This window comes from Saimiri boliviensis, chromosome 2 (assembly GCF_048565385.1).
Source record: "Saimiri boliviensis isolate mSaiBol1 chromosome 2, mSaiBol1.pri, whole genome shotgun sequence".
NCBI lineage: Eukaryota > Metazoa > Chordata > Mammalia > Primates > Cebidae > Saimiri > Saimiri boliviensis.
Window position 1 is genome coordinate 139188805 of NC_133450.1, and position 22625 is coordinate 139211429.

General features: G+C 59.0%; 1 protein-coding gene across 6 annotated transcripts in view; it reads right to left on the reverse strand.

Moving 5' to 3' along the window:
* Positions 1-12733: 12733 nt before the first annotated feature.
* KCNT1 (potassium sodium-activated channel subfamily T member 1) overlaps positions 12734-22625 on the reverse strand; it is a 71495-nt gene continuing 61603 nt past the window's right edge. For 4 of the 6 annotated variants that reach the window (XM_039461508.2, XM_039461507.2, XM_039461510.2 and 1 more), the window contains 8 exons: positions 21379-21480; positions 20940-21023; positions 20670-20798; positions 20289-20309; positions 19136-19460; positions 17651-17713; positions 14001-14085; positions 12734-13844 (listed from right to left, as the gene is read on the reverse strand). In XM_039461508.2, the coding sequence (XP_039317442.2) occupies positions 13724-13844; positions 14001-14085; positions 17651-17713; positions 19136-19460; positions 20289-20309; positions 20670-20798; positions 20940-21023; positions 21379-21480 (930 nt within the window). In that variant the 3' untranslated portion in view covers positions 12734-13723. The remainder of the gene's footprint in view (positions 13845-14000; positions 14086-17650; positions 17714-19135; positions 19461-20288; positions 20310-20669; positions 20799-20939; positions 21024-21378; positions 21481-22625) is intronic. The other 2 variants (XM_074394514.1, XM_074394513.1) reach the window with 1 other exon arrangement.

The following is a 22625-nucleotide window of genomic DNA, read 5'->3' on the forward strand; positions in this document are numbered from 1 at the left end:
GAGCTCGTGGGGGTGGGGTGGTGGTAGGAGAGGAGCTGTCTGCCCAGCTGGGGTGGAGTCCAGGGCCTGAGGATGGCTCAAGGTCCTCCCCGCATGGCTCACGAAGCAAGCCTGGATGCGCTGGGGTCTCAGCAGCCAGGGGAGGATCTGCCCAGACCACACCCCGTCCCAGGCCCCTCCTGGCACCACCACTGCTCTGCGGAGCCTGTCTCCAGCTCCCCAGCTCCGGTGCCAGGTCCTGGAAGTGCTGGCCAGGGGCTGGCATGCGCTGCGCTCCTGTGGGATTATCGGGGACCCAGGCGTGGACTTTTTCTGGACTGGTGGGTGTGACATGGGTTGTCAGTGCTTTCTCTCTTCCTTTGCTGGGCACTAGGGAGGTTGACTTGTTTCAAATGGTATGGACTTGACATGCTGTTGCTGCTAGGAGATTTCTGTTCACTTCCTTGGCCCACTTTTAATGAACTTGCTTTAGTTGGGTGGGATTTTTTCCTGTTGATTCATAGAACTTCTTTAAGCGACCACGTTGACAGGGCACTTCTTTTGTGAGCCGCAGACATGCCAAGCAGGCGCTTCTCTGTGTGTGCTGGCATCTGACCCAGCACACACCGCCCAGTGCTGTTGATTGGCAGTTTCTTGATGGCAACAGAAGTTGAGCCTGTTTACATCTTTGTTGGTCATGGAGTTTCCTCCTGTGAAATGTCTGTACAGACTTTTTGCCTGTTTTTCTCCTGTCTTTTTCTAATTAATTTACAGAAGGTAAATTTTTGAAAGACAATAGACAGAAGGTAGAAACATCCATTCTGTAAGATTGTGTGGCCAGATTGTCAATGTTCTTATTAGGGTTTAAGAAATCTTTCCCTACCTTGAAGTTAGGAAAGTATTTTTGAAACTACCTTCTAACCTTTTTTTTTCCTTTTTGCCTTTTGTGTTTCAGCCTATAACGCACCTGGACTTGGCTTTTATGGCTTGTGAATGAGGTGGAAGTCCATGTCATTTTTTTTTATAAGGATATCTAGTGATCCCAGAGCCATTTCTTGGATACGCCATCCCTCCCCTGCTGTTCGGCAGTGCCAGCTCTCCTGTGGTTTTCTGTTTTTCCTTCTAGTCCTCTGGTCTCTGGTGGGCAGAGCAGTGCCCACCTTGCACCCTCGGAGATGTCCGTATTCTGATCTCTGGGTGTTGTGTTACATGGTGAAGGGGAATCGAGGTTGAAGATGGAATTTGCCTTGCTAATCAGAAGACCTTGAGATGGGACACCAGTCTAGACTATTAGGGGAGCCCCATGTCATCACAAGGGGGGTCTCAAGTGTGGGAGGAGTGCAGAAGACAGAGGAAGACCGTGCTGATGGAAGGAAGCATAGAGCTGCAGATTGCTGGTTTTGCAGATAGAGGGAGGGGCCGTGAGCCAAGGAATGCAGATGCCCTCTAGAAGCTGGAAAGACTTCTAGATTCTCTGGAGCCTTTCTGGATTCTCTGGAGCGTCTCCAGGAAGCTGGGAGCTCTGCTAATAAGCTTGATCTCAACTCAGATCTTTGTTGGACTTCTGGTCTACAGAGCTGTTAATAATTTTATGGTATTTGAAGTCACAAAGTTTGTTACAGTAGCAATGAGAAGCGAATCCAGTCCACTTGTCTATTTCTACAGTACACAGGCAGGGTCCCGATTCCTGCTGCTTGATTATGAGGCTTGCTAGCTGGTAAACCAGCTGCTTCCACTAAGAGTGTCGTGGATATCCTTGGCCTTTTGCATGTCAGATTCTACCCAGCCTCCCTTCCCTGACCCCTAATAATCAAGATTTAGTTTAGGATTGCCTTGAATTTGAAGAGATTTGACATCTTTATGATACTGGGGCCTTGATCCATGAACTTGGTATGGCTTCAGTTATTTCACTCTTTCTTTTTTGAGATGGAGTTTCGCTCTTGTTACCCAGGCTGGAGTGCAATGGCGCGATTTTGGCTCACTGTAACCTCCGCCTCCTGGGTTCAGGCAATTCTCCTGCCTCAGCCTCCTGAGTAGCTGGGATTACAGGCACGCGCCACCATGCCCAGCTAATTTTTTGTATTTTTAGTAGAGATGGGGTTTCACCATGTTGACCAGGATGGTCTCGATCTCTTGACCTCGTGATCCACCCGCCTCGGCCTCCCAAAGTGCTGGGATTACAGGCCTGAGCCACCGCGCCCGGCATATTTTACTCTTAAAGCTTGCAAAACATTTGATAATTTTCCCTGTAGAGGTCTAATGCTCTTTTTATTTTTTGAGACGGAGTCTTGCTCTGTCACCCAGGCTGGAGTGCAATGGTGCAATCTCAGCTCACTGCAACCTCTGCCTCCAAGGTTTAAGCCATTCTCTTCCCTCAGCCTCCCAAGTAGCTGGGATTACAGGCATGCACCACCACACCTGGCTAATTTGGGTATTTTTAGTATAGATGGGGTTTCACTATATTGGCCAGGCTGGTCTTGAATGCCTGTCCTCAAGAGACCTGCCTGCCTCAGCCCCACAAAGTGCTGGGATTACAGCCGTGAGCTACTACACCCAGCAGGAGTCCACTACTTCTAATGTTAGAGTTATGGCTAGGTAGTGTGTGTTTTTTAAGATCACTGTAAATAATGCTTTCTCTTTAATTTCACATTCTGATTGTTTGCTGCTGGTATGTAGAAGAATATAAATGAGTTTTGTCAAGTTTGTATGCGGCAATCTTGTTAAACTCATTACTTCTGAATATGGATGTGTAGATTGGCCTGGACTCTGTGTGAACCTTTTGCAGAAGGCGATGATCTGAGTATGGATGTGTAGATTGGCCTGCGTGTGAGCCTTTTGCAGAAGGCGATGATCTGAGTATGGATGTGTAGATCAGCCTGGACTCTGTGTGAGCCTTCTGTGGAAGGCGATGATCTGAGCATTGATGTGTAGATCGGCCTGGACTCTGTGTGAGCCTTCTGCGGAAGGCGATGATCTGAGTATGGATGTGTAGATTGCCCTGGACTCTGTGTGAGCCTTCTGCAGAAGGCGGTGATCTGAGTATGGATGTGTAGATCGGCCTGGACTCCGTGTGCGCCTTCTGCAGAAGGTGATGATCTGAGCATTGATGTGTAGATTGGCCTGGACTCTCGGTGAGCCTTCTGCGGAAGGCGATGATTGTATTCCTTGCTTTGTAGTCAGCAGTCCATTTGCTTTTTGTCTTGCTGGATGCGTGGGCGAGGTCTCTGGTCCCGCCGAGACAGCTGAGCAGAGGGCCTCCTCTCCTTCCCACACCCGGGGGATGCTGTCAGCATTTTACCCTGAAATGTGATGTTTGCTCTGCAAACGCTCCCTCAGATGAGGGAGATTCCTGTCTTGTCTTGGTGTCTTGAAAGTGCTGTTGAGTGTTATCAAATTCCGTGTGTTTATCGGAAGTTTCCCCTGGACTCTCTTACGAAGGTGCACGTGTTGCACTCATCTGCGCTCCTGGAACGAACCCAGCCTGGTGTGACGCGGGTCCTTTGTGGATACTGTTGGATTTGGTGTGCTCGTGTTTTACTAGTACGTATGTCATGAGCTAGATGGCCTTGTAATTTTTTCTCATGTGGGTCTTTTCAGGCTTGCGGTTAAAGTTATGACGTCAGCACACAGGAATCTGGAGAGTATCCCTTCTTTTGCTGTCTCTAGACAAGCTCGTGGTGGTTGGGAATTATTTGTTCATTAGGGCTGCTGTGTGAGTTTGCTGGGTCTGCCATAACAGCACCACAGGCTGGGCGGCACGAGCGGCAGAAAGGGGTTCCTCACTGTCCCAGAGGCTGCTGGTGCGGGACCCACGCGTGGATCGACAGGCTGGTGTCTCCTGAGGACTTTCCTGGCTTACAGGCGGCCGTCTTCTCCCTGTGTTCCCACCCGGTCCCTTGTGGGTCTGGGCCCTAATTTCCTCTCCTTATAAGGATACCGGTCAGACTGGATGAGGGCCTGCCCCGGTGACCCCTTTCTGACTTATTCCTTCCTTAAAGGGCCTGTCTCCAAAGACAACCACATTCTGGTGTCCTCAGGGACAAGACATCAACCTGTGGATTTGGGGGTCCTCGGGGACAGGACGTCAACTTGTGGATTTGGGGGTCCTCAGGGACATCAACCTGTGGATTTGGGAATCCTTGGGGACAGGACATTAATCTGTGGATTTGGGGGTCCTCAGTGACAGGATGTCAACTTGATTTGGGGGTCCTTGGAGACAGGATGTCAACCTGTGGATTTGGGGGTTCTTGGGGACAGGACGTCAACTTGTGGATTTGGGGGTCCTCGGGGACAGGACGTCAACCTGTGGACTTAGGGGTCCTCAGGGACATCAACCTGTAGATTTGGGGGTCCTTGGGGACAGAACATTAACCTGTGGATTTGGGGGTCCTCGGGGACAGGATCTTGGGGACACGGTCCAGCCCATCACAGAGGTCGTGTGGGGAGCGCTTCCCCTACTTGGAGAGCCGACATTTCCAAAGGTAGGTTGACCTTGGAGGATTTCCTTCTATTTTTGTATCATAAAATATTCAACCTGTAATCCCAGTGCTTTGAGGGTCTGAGGTGGGAGGATTGCTTGAGCCCAGGAATGGGGGGCCATTCTGAGCAACATGGCGAAAACCCATCTCTACAAAAAATATAGCAGTTAGCCGGGCTTGGTGACACTGAACTTGTAGCCCTGGCTACACGGGAGGTTGAGGTGGGAGGATCATTCGGCCTGGCAAGTGGGGGCTGCAGTGAGCTGTGAGTGCGCCACTGCACTCTAGTCTGGGCGACAGAGCTAGACCCTGTCTCAAAAAACAAACAAACAAACAAAAAAAAACCACCAAAAAGTAAAGTATTAGAAAGCCATCCAAGGAATAGAGTCACACAGATTAGTCATGAAGCAAAATAAAGTGACTGTCACTCACCTTAATAAACAATTTTACAGCGAGATCTGTAGAGATGGCATCACGAAGACCAGTGAGCTCGCCCATCATGCAGGGCTTGGGCATCGCATACCCAAGTCTGCGGGACTTGATAAGTCTGCGTTTCTCCTGGTCGTCCCTCAGTGTGTATTGGAAGCACCCACGGAGTGAGGTGCTGTGGGGTGGATGTGGTGCTGAGCAGGCAGCCCTGTGTGTCCGAGCTTTGCAGGCTGGTGGAGGAATGTCAGGCAGGTGGACCTTTTCCAGACCGGAAGAACTGACCAGGGTTGGTTGGGAGGTGATGATGAAGCCTTTGCAGGAGCCAAGAAATGTGCGATGCTAAGGAGTTCAGGCTCCTGAGGAGCCGCCGGCAGGGTGGCAGCCCACTGGGTCCCGGCAGGTGAGGAGCCGCTGGCAGGGTGGCAGCGGAGGGCCCACTGGGTTCCCGCGGGTGATGAGCCGCCGGCAGGGTGGCAGCGGAGGGCCCACTGGGTCCCAGCGGGTGAGGAGCGTGGACTGCATGTCGCCTCCCTCTGCAGCCAGACACAGGCCCAGTGACAGGTCCATCCGGGCCGTGTTTGCTCATCTGTACGGTGGGGATTGCAAAGCAGGTTTGCTGTGCGTCGATTACCACCTAGTCTGAGCTTGGTGAGACAGAACCACCTCCCCTGCCGCCCCCCACACAAGCTACATGAAGCTGGCGTATGACTCACAGATGGGCCACAAAGGGCTACCAAAGCCTCAGACTCATCACCAGCCAGTCCCCCAGGCCCAGGAAAACCTCCTGAGGAGGACGGAGTCTCCTCCGCGTGTGCAGCACTTATACTGCAGCTGAGCGGCCCCAGAAAGCAGCCTCCCTGGGTTTTGTGCCCCTGGGGAACGCTGTTCACTGGGCTGCAGCGTGGAAGGACGCCGTGCTTGCAGGGGACTGTCTGGCCAGCCCCTCCCCATCTGAGGACACTGTGCTCCCAGCACACTCTGCGGTGGTTCCCGAGAACGCCGAGCGGGACAAGGAGAATGGAGTGGACCAAAGCTCCTGGGGCCACTGTCCTGGAGTGATGACTATTGAGGTGCGTCCCGTGTGAACCTTAGGAGGACTGAGCTGCCAGGGCTGGGAAGAGTGAATTCCCTGCAAGAGCTTAGAGGAATAAATGTCGCAGGGGGAGTGGGGATGTGGCGGGAGGACCATGTCGTCAAGTGAAGCTTTGCTACTGACATGAGTAGGAAGGGAGCGTCATCGATGGGCTGAGCAGGGGTGGTGGCTGGAAGTGGCTGGGGCGCTCTCCTCGAGAGCCTGGCCTTTGTGGGCACCGCCGGTCTGCGACTTCATGTCCTCTGCCTCCATGGCTGCAGGACGCAAGGAGCTTGGAGGAGCTGGTCTGGGTAGGTGTTTGCTGTGGAAGGACGCAGGAATGGAAGGGCCCCAGGCTGGTGGTCAGGGCCGTGGGTGGACCTTCTGAGCCAAGTGACCCACGAGTCCCACCGTCCTTTTGTTCCCCGAGTGTCAGCACCATCAGTGGAGGCCTGGGCCAGTGGGGTGGCCAGGTGGCAACATGGTGGTGAGCTGAGCGGGACCACGGCAGCTGCCACCTGAGGGAGGAGGCCACAGGCAGGGGCTCGGGAGCCATGGCCAATGCCTGCCACTCACTGCTCTCTCATTAGGATGGTGGCCTTCTCAGGCTGGGAGGTGGTGCTGGGGGCAGCGGACTAGACTGTAAGGGATAATCGGGGCTACACTGTGAAGGACCCTGGCCACAAGCAGCCATCTGGCCTTTGGGACTTTGTATTTTGAGTAGAACGACCGTGCACTCACCCACTCCTCCACTCACTCATCTGTTCATTCATTTGTCCATCTGCTCATTCATTCATTCAGTCACTCACTCGTTCATTCTGGAATAGGGCTGGATGTACTGCTGGGTGTGGTGCAGGGCTGGAAACGAGGTGGGGTCCCAGCCAGGGGTGGCTTGCATTAATTCATGGCATCTGGGGGGTATTGAAGTTCATGGGCAGTGGAGAGACGTGACCCTGCGCCCACAGTGCTGTGGAGGAGCGATGGAGAGAGGAGGTGCAGCTCACGACTTACAACGGAACGTTAGCGGCACGCACCGCAGCGTGCGGGCCCAGGCGGCTGGAGGAGGCACAGCCTCAGAAGACATGGAGACCAGGCAGGCTTGTCCACCACCCAGCAGGACCGGAGCAGGGCAGGTGGAGGGCAGGCGAGGTGGGGACAACGCGTGATGCCTGGCTGGCGGGCAGCTGCGTACCGGAGACTGCAGCGCCGCTGGCGTTTTGGTGTGTGAGCTGCCGCATCTGTCCTGTCTGCTGCACAAGGGGCTGGTCTTGCCGCAGCAAAGAACCCAGGGCTGGGTGCAGGGCCTGCCCTGGCCAGCTCCTGCGGGGATGGAGATCGGAGCATGGTCAGGGTCAGGCTGTTCCCAGGGCCTCCCAGGGGAGGCCATGTTTGATGCTTGGCTGGAAGAGAGCTGGTGCCAAACATGTCAGTGCTTCCCAGGAGCGTCCCGGGTGCCAGGCACAGTGGCCAAGCCCCATGGCCCGGCCCGGGATGAGCTCACAGCCACTCTCAGAATGTAGGGCTTCATCGTCACACTGCACCCCGGATTTTAGAGTGACAGGGTAGATTTAAGGGTCAGCTCTGGTTACAGAGAATAGACAGAGGGTCCGAGGCACAGGAAGGGGAGCGTTCCCAGGCTGCTGCGGTGCCAGGGCGGGCAGAGGCTGCTTGGGGAGCAGAGGACAGAGGGCAGGTGGCCCTAGTGCCTGTGTGAGACATGGCGGAGGGGCTCAGGGTGTGGGTGGGGGACACTGAGGAGGACCTGGGGTCTCGGGGTGACAGATGGATCAGCTTAGACACGTGGAGTCTGAGGTGCTCCCAAGACAGCCACTTGGAGTGTGGAGTGGGCTTGTGGGTTCCCAGACTTGAGTGGGATGGAGGGGCTTCTGGAGGGGCTGGTAGATGGGTCAGCACTGGCAAACTTCAGTAGTCTGGGGCTGTGAGAGGATGATCAGGAGGGCCAGGACAGACTCTTCAGAGGACAGGTGGGGTGAATGTCCAGTGGAGGTCAAGTGAGGCGAGACCCAGCGGCACCCTTCGGGTTCAGTGGCCAGGAGCCAGCCTGACTCAGTGTGTTTTGGGGAGTGCTGGGAGTGGGGTGAGCAAGAGAGGACAGCATGTGGGGAAGGCTGGAGAAGCCCAGCTGTGCAGAGGGGAACAGAGAGAGAGAGAGAGAGAGAGAGAGCCCTCATGTGGAGGTGGCGCCAGAGGACGGCCTGAGCTGAGGGCCCAGGGACAGCTGAGTGGGAGCTCACATCCTGGGAGAGTGCAGAGCTCGGGGGTTGGGGCTGAGGCTTGGCCGTGCTCACCAGACAGGTCAAGCGGCTGCCAGTCCCCTGGGGAACTGGGCTCTTCGGAGGCCAGGAGGGCTTCTGGCTGCTGTCCTCTGGGGCGGGCTGGGAGTTGCAGCAGTAGGTGAGTTGGGGGGCTCCATGGGATTCTACCCCATGTGTGCTGTGGCCCCCTGCAACCCGCTTTCGGGAATGCTGGGGCAAGAGGAGCTGCGAGGCTCTGAGCAGCTGGAGAGGCTGGGCTGCCTGCTTTCTGAGCGTCTTCGGGCCTCGGTCCTGACTCTCCTGCTCCTGGAGAAGCCCTTGCTCTGCAGAGTCTGTGTCTCAGTGCCCCTCACAGGTGTGTGCCTCCCACCCATGCAAGGTGGGTGCCTCTGGAGCCCGGTCCTCACACACAACCATCCAGGCAGCTGTGGGGCAGCGATGGCAGCTTTCTGGGACCTGGGGGCACTGCAGGGGCTGATTATGGTAGCCAATGCCCTGGCAGGTGGCAAGGCCATGAAGAGGCCATGCCTCAGTTTCCCCGATGAGCGAGGTACATGTGCCCTCAGGCAGCTGCATCACTCACCTGCCACCTTCAAGCAGGTACCTGCCTGGAGGAGCTCTTCCTGGCTTCCAACAGCTGTGCCTCTTGCTGTGGGTGCATTTTGCGGCACGTGCTCCTGACCTGGTTGGACCTCTCCAGTAGCGAGCACCTGTTTGCTGAGCGGGACACCTTCCTGTCCCCAGGGGCCCTTCAGGAGCTGCAGCTTCAGGGAGCTGGCTGGTCACACTGCTTGCTGTAAAATAATGTGCCATCTAGGGGTCACTTAAAAACCCTCCAGCCTGGACACACATCCAGGCCTGAGGTGTGTGAGGGGGTAGAGTGGGCGGATAGGGCTGAGGACCACTGAAGCTGGGGCTGGCGTGCTGCTCCTGTGACTCTCCATCACGTGGGGACTTAAAAAGTCCACTATCAGTCTCTGTCTTTTTTTCTTTGTTTGAGACGGAGTCTTGCTCTGTAGCCCAGGCTGGAGTGCAGTGGTGTGATCTTGGCTCACTGCAGCCTCCTCCTCCTGGGTTCAAGCAATTCTCCTGCCTCAGCCTCCAGAGTAGCTGGGATTTTAGGCACCCGCCACCACGCCCGGCTAGTTTTTGTATTTTTAGTAGAGATGGGGTTTCACCGTGTTTCAGGCTGGTCTCAAACTTCCGACCTCAGGTGATCCGCCTGCCTCAGCCTCCTGAAGTGCTGGAATTACAGGCATAAGCCACCTCGCCCAGCCAGTCTCTGTCTTTTAATTGGTGTATTTAGACCAATTCATTCTCGTTTAACGTGGTGACTGGTTTCATGGAACTAACATGGACCGCTTTGTAACTGTTTCCATTTCTTGCCCTTGGTCTGAGTTTCTGTCTCCCTTTCTTTTCTGCGTTCTCTGGTTTGAATTAAGCATTTTATATGATTCCACAGCCTTTTTTTTTCTTACTCTGTTGCCCAGGCTGGAGTACAGTGGCACCATCTTGGCTCACTGCAACCTCCGCTTCCTGGGTTCAAACAATTCTCCTGCCTTAGCCTCCCGAGTAGCTGGGACTACAGGCGCCTGCCACCATGCCCAGCTAATTTTTGTATTTTGAGTAGAGACGGGGTTTCACCATCTTGGCCAGGCTGGCCTCAAACTCCTGACCTCGTGATCCACCCACCTCAGCCTCCCAAAGTGCTGGGATTACAGGTGTGAGACACCATGCCTGGCTGAGACCATAGTCTTTTCCTTAGTAGCATATCAATTATACTTTAATATAGAGAAAAATAAAAAGAAAATAAAGATATGTATTTTAGTGGTTGCCCTAGAGTTTGCAGCTAATCCATATCCACCTGTAAATTACGTGGTGCTGCTTCATGGGTCACATGGTAACTTGTAACTGACAACCCACTTCCTCCCACCTGTCCCTTTTAACGCTGCTCTTACACATTTCACTTAACCATAAGCTGTCACCACCCAATACATTGTTGGTATTCTGATTTTGAGCAAACAGTTTTTACTTTTTTCTGTTTGAGACAGGGTGTCACTCGGCCACCCAGGCTGGAGTGCAGTGGTTCATTCCAGCTCACTCCTCCCCGACTCAGGTGATCCAACTTCCTCAGCCTCCTGGGTACCTGGGACTGTATATGCACATGACACCACGTCTAGCTAAATTTTTTGTATATTTTGGTAGCGTCAAGGTTTTGCCATGTTGCCCAGGCTTATCTTAAACTCCTGGGCTTGGCCAGGCATGGTGGCTCACACCTATAATCCCAGCAGTTTGGGAGGTCGAAGCGGGCGGATCACGAGGTCACATCAAGACTACCCTGGCCAACATGGTGAAACCCTGTCTCTACTAAAATATAAAAAGTTAGCTGGGCATGGTGGTGCATACCTGTAGTCCCAGATACTCAGGAGGCTGAGGCAGGGGAATCGCTTGAACCCGGGTGGCAGATGTTGCTGTGAGCCAAGATCGTGCCACTGCACACCGGCTTGGCAACAGAGCGAGACTCTGTCTCAATGAAAAACAAGCAAAAGACTCCTGAGCCCAAGCAATCCACCCGCCTTGGCCTCCCAAAGTGCTGAGATGGTAGGTGTGAGATCCTGTGCCCTGCCCAGGTTTCTGTTAGATGAGTCAGGAATAAGAAAGATAGCAGGTTTCTCACTAATTTTGAATGTTTCAAAACCTGTAAAGCATTAAAAAAAAATCCTGTTAGCTCATCCTGGGCGGTGATGACACGGAATCCAGTTCTGCAACCTTTGCTCAGATCCTGCTTCACTTGGTGTTGGCTTTGCACAAGGGACCTTGCACGGGTCAGCAGGACATGCGGCTGGGAGACACGGTGGACGAGGCCAGCTGGGGGAGCAGGGACCCACCTTCCTGACGTCATGACTGCGCAAGCCGGGGGTGTTGGTGAGTGGGCCCGGGACAAGCTGAGAGGCACCCCAGGTACTCCCGAAACCTGGAGATGAAGACCACGGAGGCCAAGGCGGAGCACAGACGTTCCAGATGCTGCAGGCTGGGAGCTGGCATCTCACAGTCACAGACCTGCCTGATTCTAGCCCCTGGCTCCCAGCCTTACCCACGGGAGGAGTCACAGGCCACTGGGCACGGGGTGCCTCCTGCGTCCACAGTGCCTGCATGAGCTTCGTGAGCTCTGTCTAGGCAGAGCAGGAGGCCCAGGGGTCTGGCATCCTCTGGGGTTAGTGAAGGTGCAGGGAATGCCCACCTCTCCCTCAGATGTCCAGGGTTGGACCGGAAGTGACCTCGCTACTGGAGATTAAGAGAATGGTGCCACGGCAGCAGACGTGCGGAGGGAATGGACCTCTCGTGTTTTCAGAGGCCCAAAGGTGCCCACCCAGCCTCTCCTGGGCAGCAAGCCCCCACCCTTTTTGGGGAACTCCACTCAGCCTTGGAGAGAGGCTCAAAGGTGAAGATACCTCCCGGCCTCGCGGAGCTGGACTCCGGGGACACCATCCACATCGTAAGTCAATGCCCAACAAGTCACGGGACTGCCCCCGGGTGCCTCCTAGAGGCCAGCTCTTCCCATTGTGGGGCTGGGGGTAGGCTGCAGCCCCACCGGACGGAGCTCAAGGTGACCTTCCTGTCCCAGCCAGGGTGGCTTTTCTCCCCACTCCCCTCCCCTTCCTACAGGGACTTGCAGCCCCCTCTCCTGGGGGCCAGGGTTTGGGTGACATGAGAGGTCGCCCAGGTGGGGCAGACTTGGGCCAGCCTGCTGCAAGGGGACTCCAGGGGAGGGCGAGCTCGCCAGGTGGATCCGGGGCCTGACAGACCACAGCCCTGCTGGCACCGGCCTGGGCCACCCCACCCCAACGTCAACCCTTGCCACTCCATTAAGGTCCTGGGACTTTCTGCCCCCCGAATCCACACAGCCTCTTTGTGATCACCCGCATCCCGCTCTGTCCCCCACCGAGGGCTAGTGGGCGCCTTCTGAGCAGGGGGGTCCTGGATGGCCTCTCCAGCAGCTGCGGAGTTGTCTGCCTGACACCGGGGAGGGGCTGCGCCTTGGCCTGGTGGTCTGTCTCCTTCAGCCTCTTGGGGTTCCCTGAAGTGAACATGGTGAGGCATGCGCACATTCCCCACCTGGGGCAGCCCTGACACCCCGTGTGGCGGAGCCCTAGTAGCGGCTGGCCCCAGGAGTTCTGTGCCACTTCGGGCAGAGCCTGGGGCCTCTGTGCCGGTCCCAGGGCCACGCCTGGCTACAGAGGTGAGGCTGATGGGCAGCTCACCAGAGAGCCCTCCTGGACTCTGGGACCTCCACCACCAGGCGACTTTCTTGGCTACAAGGATCCAGTCACCAATGGCTAAATACAATTTGGGTCCTGATTTTGGGAAGGACTGTCCTGGCCTAGCTGGGGGACAGGGGCTTGCCTGTGAGGTTGGGGTAGGGGACCCCAGCAGGTGTTTCTAACCCTAAAATAGGGTGGCTGGGAGGGGTGAGAGTTTGGAACCATGAGCGAGACAACTTATAACTTCGTGCCTCCAGAATGCATCCATTTAATAGACGGTCCCAGTGCTAACCACACAAATCAGCAAGGACGCAGCAGCAAAGGATGCAGGGCGGCTCCTGCTGTCAGCCGCCGCTGGGATTCCCCTTGCTGAGATCCTCCATCCACACGGCCCAGCCCGGAGGCTTAATTGTGCTTCACAGGTCGGGGTTTAGAAAACGAGGCTTTGCCTTAAAAGGGTGTAAAATGGTCCATGGAAATGCACCATCTGTGCGCCCAATGTCCCCCAGACGCAGGAGCTGGAGAAGTTCAGTGCGAAGTAGAGGAAATGGCTCTCCTGCTTCTCTTCAGAAAGGTCCATGGCGGCAGGGCTGTCTGGGGACCTGGGGACGCACCCCTCACACATGTCCGGCTTCCCTGGGCCCTGCATGGCTTCTAACTTCCAGAAGGGGCTCAGGACGGCAAACAGCAGAGGGCCCCTCGCCCGGCCCGCAGAGTGGAGACCAGCACCCTGGCCCCCAGGGCCTGGCTGGCAGGAAGCAAAGTTGCTCGGCCGTGAACGCCCAGGCCGGCTTGGAGTTGGCTGGCCCACGTGGGGCTCCCGGGTTCTGGGTTCTCTCCCCCTCCCCATGCATCCCAGCCCCACCTTCTAACACAGCCTGGCCTCAGCCCTGCAGGGTGTCCAGTCCCTGCACTGCCCTCCCAACTGGCCCTGGTCACGAGTTGCGGTACATCTGTGTAAAGAGACGTGGACTCATCGATTTGTAAAAATAGGTTAAAAAACTCTCCCCACCAGCCTGCAGGTGCCCAGAGGTAAGCTGGCCCTCCCCCGACAGCATGAGGGCCTCCTTTCTGGGTGGAGTTCCGGGAGCCACGTGAGCAGAGTGTGGCATCCCAGGGTTACCCGAATGCCACCGTGTCCTCACTCGCTCCTCCACGTCCTTCCTGAGGACCCTGGGCAGGGCACCACTCCCCCGCCTGGCAGCCTGAGCTCCGTGGAGGGCTGGCTCAGAGCTGGGTCTCGTCGCGCGTCTCGGGATTGCAGGATGACAGCTTGTGGCTGCAGCTGCTCTTCCGGCTCTGGGAGCTGCTGGCCACGTGAGCCAGGGGGTCGGAGCGGATGAGATAGCTGCGGGAGGGCAGAGGGGACCCTGGAGGGGATGTGGTCCGGGCGGCCCTGCCCAGCCCTCTTCTGAGCCCCTCTCCTGTGATGCCTGTGGCCCCGCCTCCCCAGAGCCTACGTGGTGCTCAGGGCATCTGCACACAGCCTGCAGGTGCTACTCACACAATGTCATTGGGCTCCAGCCTCGTGTCGGGCGGAGGGTTGATGAGGACATAGGAGAGGGTGTTCTGGTGGTCGTTCATCTCATCTGCAAAGGACACAGCCGGGCAAATGTCACCCCCAGCCCTGCTCCTCCCAGCTCTGCAGGGCCCAGAGGCGTGGGGGCTCCAGGATGAGCTCTTTCCAGCCTTCCTGTTCTGCTCCAGTGCCTCATCCTGGTGAGCCCAGCCAGGGCCCGACTGACACCTGTCCCCAACCCATCCCCACACCATCAGGGGGCAGCCACGAGGGCAGACGGGAGCCAGCTCTGACCTGTACCCCCCTCCAGTGCCAGGTGGCATCACCGCAAAGGGGTGGCTCTAAGCAGAGCCACCGAGCATACCCGCACACACCTGCCACGTATGTCACGCACTACCACACACCGGCAGGTGTATGTTCACCATTCACTTGCCACGAACACCTTCATCTCCACCTGCACACACCTTGGATCCGCCCACACGGAACTACACACCCCAACCCCATACACACATCTGTGTACACGCCCACATGCCCTGCATACACACCTATCTACCTCCATCTTCACCTCTGTATGCCACACACATTTGTGCACATCACAGCCCCCCACATCCATGCTGTCTGCAAACCCCTACACACCTGCATGCTGTCCTCCACATCCACACCCACCACGAGCTCTGGAGGCTGCTCAGCACTGCCCCTCCCGCAGCTGCTGCCATCCCGGGCCTGGGCGGCCACTCCTGTTCCCTGTACTCAGCCCTTTGCTTCAGACTCAAGTCCTGAGTGGCATCAGCTCAGGGCACACCCCCGCCCCAGCTCATCCCTCCGAGAACATGGCCCCTTCCTCTCGTGGGAGACAGTCTGGCGTCTGGCTCATGGGGTGAGAATGGCTCTGGAGAAACACGCCCTGTCGTCTCAGTCTCTGTGTGGCCAGCAGGGCAGGCTGCCAGGCACAGGGAGAGGCCAGCATCCCAGCAGTGGCCCTGGGTTTGCTGGCTGAGGAGGAGGGCCTCTGGCCTCCATTTACCCATTTGATGGTGTCTAAGGGAACCTCTTGTCTCCTGTTCCAGGCTCCACGGACAGAGAACAAAGGTGACCCAGGACAAGGGACCCCCAGGGAGCTGTGCCCGGTGCGGCCTCCATCCTGGCCGCTGCCATTCCCTTCCCTCTGCCCGTCCTCTCCCCTTGGGACAGTCCCACTATGGCCCCTGTGAAGGGAAAAGTCAGGAGGCTGCTGACTGCCCAACCAGGTGGGGGCCATGCCGGTCCCTCTGCAGTGGGGGCTTCGGCCTTCCCACTGTGGGCACAGCTGCTGCCCGGGAGGCGGGGCACAGGCTCGGACTTGGGGCCGACTGGGCAGCTCTGGCCAGGAGACCAGCTCTGCCTCGGGCCTTTCGCACCCTGCGTGGGTCACTTGGTGCCAGCTCCTGTGTCCACGCCTGGGGGACGGGATGGCCTGACCCCTGCCCCTCACAGCCCTCTTGCTTTTTCCCAAAGCCCAGAGCAGGGACTTCCCCAGGTCTTTGGTGGAGGCCTGGGGGGCTCATGCTGGGGCTGTGCAGCGAGGTACACCCTCCCCCCACCACACCTGGGTGCCTGCACACACCTCTGGGGTGGCCGTATGGCAGGTGGCACAGGAAGCGGGCAGCAGTGGGAGGGGTGGCAGGCGGCTCTTGTAGGTTCTTGGGGACCACCCCCCGCCAGAGCTGCCTGACTGGCTTCATGATGAGTACCCAGTGGGACACCGAGAATAAGGGGCCACCAGCTCGTTTCACTCCGGCAGGCACAGACCAGCCCCCAGGCCCCAGCTTCTCCCCCCGGGGCGCCAGGACCACACACTTCTGACGTGAGTAGAGAGCGTGGCTGGGCTAGGCCAGGCTGGGCTGGGAGGGGCGGGGGGTGGGAGCGTGGGGACACGGGGCCCCAGCTGCAGTACTAGGGGCTGGGTTGTGGTCAGTCATGTGGCACTGGCTCTGGCTGCCCAGGGTGGCCACAGAGGTCTAGCTTTGAGGGTCCACTGTGCTTGGTAAAGGCAGGCAGCAGGTGTGCCTGGGGCTGGCTTTGGCTCTTCCGGAGAATGTCCTGGAGCAAGGCCACCTCACTCCTGGTCCCCAGCGCTACCTGACTCTTCCAGCCAGACCCTCACTCCAGGCCTCAGTGGGAGCTAACCCTGCAGGTCCCAGAGCTTCCAGACCCCATGGCCACTGGCATCCACGGTCACTGCCTGAATCCCCCACGCTGGGCCAGAGCTACCTGACCCAAGCCTCAGTTTCTTCTATAAACAGGGGGTAACTAGGGCCTCCCCCAGGACAGCCATGAGGAAGGTGGAAAGAGGTGTTTATGTGAGTATCGGGGCTGGGCTGGCTCCTCCCATTGTGTGTGGGGTGGGAGCTGCGTGCTGGAGGGGCCCCAAGATACTGCCCATCCTCCCCCCACAGCACGTGACTCTCCCTGTTCTGTGCCCTGGCCTAGGCTCTGCTTGAATCCAAACATGGGGGTGCAGCCCCCTAGCCCTGGAACCCTCACCCTGCCAGGCATGTAGGCTGAACTCAGGAAATGCCCACCCAGTGGGTCCTGTGAGCCACCGCCCCAAGCCCGCTGTGGCCTCACCTGCCCTGGAGCGCATGGGGAGCGGGGGACGGTGCATCCCATTCATGAATGCCACTAGCTATGGATCCGAGGCCCACGGTGCCCAGCAGAGCCAGGGACATCCCTGAGCACCATCGCAGGGAAAAGCACAGACCCAGTAGAGGCTGGAGCTTTACTTCCGTGGCTGCCCTGGGCCTGGGCCTGCCTCCAGCGGCACGCACGGCCATCCTGGCACACAGGTCCCTACCGAGCTAATACCTGCCTGGGCTCAGGAAGCCCTTCAAGCTCCCAGGTTACCCTGTAGGGAGGCGGGGCAGCAGGTGCAAGCTCTGAGTTCCCCAGAGGCTGCAAGGACCCCCTGGGAGTGGCCCAGACTGCTCTGAGCACTGATGGGGTACAGGATGTTTTTGGAAGAAATGGGGTTCTGAGAACCCAGAACGGTGTGGACCTGCTCTGCCCCAGCCGAACAGGCGAGTCCCCTCGTGGAGCCCCAGCTGGAGGACAGAGGTCACCATCCACCCGGACTGGGCAGCCACAAAGCCTGCTCACTCCCTGTGGCTTGGAATCCTCACCCTGCATCCAGCCCAGGCTTCACTGAGCTCCTCCTGGGGCCCTGGCTTGGGGCCATCTGGGTGCTTCCCAAGAGCAGGGAAGCTTAGGGTCCTCAGACCTCTCATGGCGCTGGCCACAGGGAGGGGCTGGCTGTAGGCCAGGTGTCCCACCGGTCCCATCAGGGCTCATCTTAAACAGCAAAGCAGCAGCACCACTGGGTGAGCCCCGAGCTGGGCAGTCTCCACCCTGCCTGGTGGCCAGCAGCGCCCTGACCAGCACGAGCCCCAGACCTCAGCCTCAGGCCCATCCTCAGCACCCAGCCAGGGGACACTCTGGATGTGTGAGGCCTCGTCCAACAGGGCTACCGGGGCTGACAGCTGGGACCTGCTCTCACAGCTCCTGTGCACCTGCCTGGCTGGGATGGCACGGAAGGCTGCCAGTGGTGAAGGGTTGGCGAGCCCCGTGGCGCAGTGCGGAGCCCGCCAGAGCCGAATTACCTTGCAAATATCCCAGGTTTACCCGATTCATGACATCACTGGCTGTTAAATTTGCTACGTCCTCTACAGAACACACAGAAAGAGGCACAGACAGAAACAGAGAGAGAGAGAGAGTCAGCAAGCCAGGCGCAGGAGGCCGGCACAGCGGGAGGGTGCGGGGGCAGCTGCGCGGGCGGCCGGCCACCCCAGGACCTGCAGCCAGCACTGGCCACCAGAAGCGAGTTGGTCACCAGAAAGCCAGTTGCTCCTCCCTTGCCAAGCTCTGGGGGCGGCCGGACTGGGCTGGATCATCCTCTCCCAAGTCACGGGGGAACATGAACGCCAAGGCCGGGCACCCCTCTCAGCCTCAGAAGCCCCTCCCGGGACAGGGGCACTGTGGGGATGGAGAGAAGCTTCAAGGAAGGGACATGGGGACGCGTTCCACAACACGCACAGGGCTGGGGCCGGGAAGGGTCTTCATGGGCTACCTGTTCCCCTAACCCTGGCCTTTGAGTCTCCTTCGGGCAGACAGTCCAGCCCAGTGACCCGTGGGCAGCTCCCCGGCCAGCCCTGAGCTCTGGACTCTGCTCGGGGGAGTCAAGGCCCCTGACCCAGGTGACAGATGCAGGAAGCAGGGTTGGGAGACCTGGCACCCCAACAGGACAGAGGCAGCCCTAAGCACTGGGCAGGTCCCTGAGATGGAACCAAAGAGAGGGCAAAGCCTTGAGGCAGCCCAGGGGTAGGCGAGCTGGGGCCGGTGGTCTCATCAATGGAGGTAGTGTCTCTAGAGTGAGGGAGAGGATGAGCTTCCCTCCATGCAGGCAGGGCACCTGGGACCCAAGCACATTTCCCACCACAGGGTGCAGAGAGGGGGGCTGCACGGATCTGTTGCTGGAGACAGGCGCCGGGCTCCCTGAGCAGCAGGAGGGGGGGATGTGCTGTGGGAGTGGCAGCAGGCCATGGTGGACGGAGGCGTGTCCTGGATGGGCCATTCCCCCAGCTGTCCCCTCGAAGACAAGGTCCCCTCCACACTGACTGCTGGGAGGGATCGGGCTCCCACCACAGTCTTGACTTCTGCGAGGACTCAGGGGCCTGGGTATTCCATGTCCAGCAGGACGGGCTGCAGCCGGCTGCCCCGTCACGGACACTCTTGACTTGGGGAGCCCAGCCTGGCCCTCTGCACCCGACAGCTGCCTCCCCTGAAGGGCTCAGCCAGCTCCCATTTAGTAGAGAGGGAAACTGAGGCCCCAGGGCAGTGGGAGCCAGCACCTCCCCATGGGGCTCAGCACCAAGGCTGTGGCCATGCTCCTCCTCCGCCCTCCTCTGCACAGGGTCTCTGCTGGGGCCGGAGGGGTGGTGGTGGTGCCCATAGCTGGCCCCCCAGGAGGGGCAGGCAGAGTGCGGCCGGAAAGGCCGACAGACAGGAGGACGGCCTGGCCCCGGGATGCTGCGGCCCGACCCTGGCCCTCCGTCCGTTCCGCCTGCACGCGGGCCGGGCATCCTTACCGTAGCCAGTGGTGGGCAGCCCCAGGTGCTTCATGCGGTTCTTCACCAGCTCAGAGAGCTCCTGGCGCTCGGAGCGCTGGTACAGGCTGAGGCGCTGCTGGCTGATCCACTCCGCGGCCGCCGCCCGGCCCGCCTGCCTGGGTGCCCTGCGGCTCAGCCTCCGTGCCCACTGCAGGCTCTTGCGCCGCAGCAGCGGGTGCTCCGTGGGGTCGCCGCTGCCCGTGTGGCGGCCGTGGGAGCTGCCTCCGGTGCCAGTGCGTGCACCCCAGGGCCCCTTCACTTCCCGCGTGTCCTCACAGTCCTCCATGTTCACTGAGATCTGGGACTGGGCAGGCGGGGAGGGGTGAGGCGGTGGGGAAGGGGCGTGGGCTCTGGGGCGTGGGGGCAGCTGGGGGTGTCAGGAAGAGGACGACAGACCCCAGGGGTGCATGTACCTTCCTCCTCTGGGGAGAACGTGCCTGGGCCAAGGGTTCCTCCTGAGCCCAGACCTCCGGGCTACCCGCCCTGTCCCGCCCTGGTCATGGGATTCTCCAGCTCCCTTCACCTCTCTGGGCCCTTATTTCTGTGGCTCCAGCTGGGAACCCATCTGGACCCCAGCACATCCTGGCCTTGCCCTGGGGATCCATGCCCTCTGTTCGTCAATTTCTCCATCTGCAGACAGGCCACGGTCCCTCTTGCAAACAAAACTTTCAGAGGCCTGGAGCCAGCGGAATGTGGGATGTGGGATGTGGGGTGCAAGGGCCTGACAGGTGTGGGGGGCTGGGGACAGGCGGGGCCCCCCATCTGGGCGGCACCTTCTGAAAAGCCAGGGAGGCTGGAGGCTGGATGATCAGGCCACATGGCCATGGGGGATGCCTGCCTTGGTGGGGCCTGGGGGAGCCAGGGCTGGGCCTGAGGGGGCAGACACAGGTGCCTGCGTCCAAACTCACAGGCGACTCCCCCCAGGCCTCAGTTCCCCGCCACCAGTGCAGAAGGGAGTGACTGTTAGGCACCCTCTCTGAGCCATGCTGGGCCCAACATATCCATGTGGGACCCACTCCTGTCCTGGCTTCCCCAGGGCCCCGTGGGTGGGTAGGGCCTGGCAAGCTTCTCCCGTGAAGCTAGGATGCGCTGGTGCTCAGAAGAGGCTGTGTGGCACGGAGTGGTCGCTTACCTGGGCTCTGAGATCGTGGGGCTGCAAAGGAAGCCAAGCACAGTCTGGGGCCTGTGGACGCCCCCCTCCCCCCCACACCACCTCTGCCTGTGGTCTGCATGGAACATGCTTAGGGCTGGCAGGCAGGTGCCCGCTGCTGTGTGGACTGCACCACGGGGCTGCCCATGTGCTTTCTCAAGCCTCCCCTGACCTTCTCTGCCCCCGGTTGGGGTCACGACTGCCCCAGCTGGAAGCATCAAGTGTGGGTGCTGGGGCCAGACAGAAGGGCCGCTGGCAATGGCAAAGCTGATCTAGCCCAGGTCCCCAGCACTGAAGGTGGGGATGGCGTGAGTCACACAGGACAATGGGGCCACCAGTCCCAGCCCCTGGGCTGCCCAGAACCTCCGAGGTGGAGAAGACATGGCTCTCCGTCCTGTAGATGCCGATGGGGATCTCGGCGCTGGAGGAGCAGAGCTTCTGGAAGAGGCGGCCGTAGGTGCGGATCCACAGGTCACCTTCCGTGATTTTCATCTGCAGTGCGGAAGCCCTGAGCCAGCCAGCCCTGGGCAGGTGGCGGCACCCAGAGCCTCCGGGCTGCCTTCATCAGGGGTGGGTGCCCACCCACTGGCTTGGGACAGCCCAGCACACCCCCAGCCCGGCCGGGGAACTTACGGCACAGAGGTAGCCGGAGCCTGGCGTGGTGTCCAGACCCAGCAGCAGCCGGGTGATGGTGATCATGTAGTCCTTCACGAAGGACTGCCAGGGAGGGAGCCAGAGCAAGGCGCGTGGGCATCACGTGGGACGCAGGTCCACACCCCACTGGCCACGGGCCCACCGTACCTCGCACACACACACAAGCCCCCAGGTTCCTGAGCACCGTGTAACCCACAGGGAGGCCTTTTCTAAGGAAAGCCACTTGCCAAGCACCCACAGGTCAAAAAGGGCCCAGAAATCCCCAGGACAAGGACAGGGCCCAGAGGCCTTCTTGGAATCCAGGGAAGGTCATTCAGAGGGAGGCATATCGCTCGGAACGGGGACCAGGCTGCAGCGCCGAGGGCATGACGGGGGTCCCACCCAGGCACCACCCTCCCGCTGCCACCTCCCAGCTGACCTGGTAAAGCAGCGTGTCCAACATGCTGATGCTGAAGACGCGGCCGGCGGCAAATGGCAGGCGGAACATGAAGGCCAGGTTGGAGCCGTTCTCTCTCTCCCTCTGTGGGAAAGGAGGGGCCTCAGATGGGCTGGTACCAAGGTCCCTGCAGTGGCGCAGCGGCCACAGGGCCAAGGGCACCTGTGCGCTGTGTGCGCGTGCATGTGTGCATGGCGTGTGCAGTGTGTGTCTCTACGTGTACACACACCAGCAGGCTTGAACCAGCTGTATCTTCCCAGACACACTCAGGGCCCGAGAGTAGTGCTGTGGGACTGTAAGAGGAAGGCGAATTCCCAGTGGACGCCCGGGCGCTGCGCTTGGCCGAGCACCCTGCTTATGCTGTCCGGAAATTCCGAATCCTCCTGCCAGTCCTCTCCTGCCCCGATGTTTGCTAAGTGGTGTCCAAGGGCGCATGGCCTGGGCTGAGGAGCAGCAGCATCGGGCTGCCTGCCGTCCTTGGCCTCCCCGTCCGTGCGCCGGGCTCGCAATGGGCCCGCTGTGTGAGCTTCTTGGGGCTCCCGTAACAAATGACTGCAAACTTAGCAGCTGGATCGACACCCGACTCCTCCCTCCTGGTTCTGGAGTCGGAAGTTTAGTGAGTCTTCGGCTGGATTCGGGCCTGGGCAGGGCTCCTTCTCGGGCCTTTTCCAGCTCCTGGAGGCGCCGGCTGTGGCTCGTGGCTCCTCCTCCCTCTTCTGAGCTGGCTGTGCCGCTTCTCCCCATGGGACCCGGACCCTCCGGCCTCTCCCTAGAAGGGCCCTGATGGTGTGAACCTGCCGATGCTCCTGGGGGTCTCCCATCTCGAGGCCCTTAACTTCATCCCGTCTGCAGAGTCCCTTTTGCCACGTGAGGTGGTACGTCCTCAGGCTTTGCCATCTCAGCCGTGGCTATCTCTCTGGCCATTCTTCAGCTGGGCACGGTGGCTCACACCTGTAATCCCAGCGCTTTGGGAGGCTGAGGTGGGTGAATCATCTGAGGTCAGGAGTTTGAGACCAGCCTGGCCAAGATGGTGAAACCCTGTCTCTGCTAAAAATACAAAAATTAGCTGAGTGGGTTGGTGCGCACCTGCAATCACAGCTACTTGGGAGGCTGAGGCAGGAGACGCTCTTGAACCTGGGAGGCGGAGGTTGCAGTGAGGCGAGATTGCACCACTGCACTCCAGCCTGGCAACAGAGAGAGACTCCATCTCAAAAAAAAAAAAAAGGGTC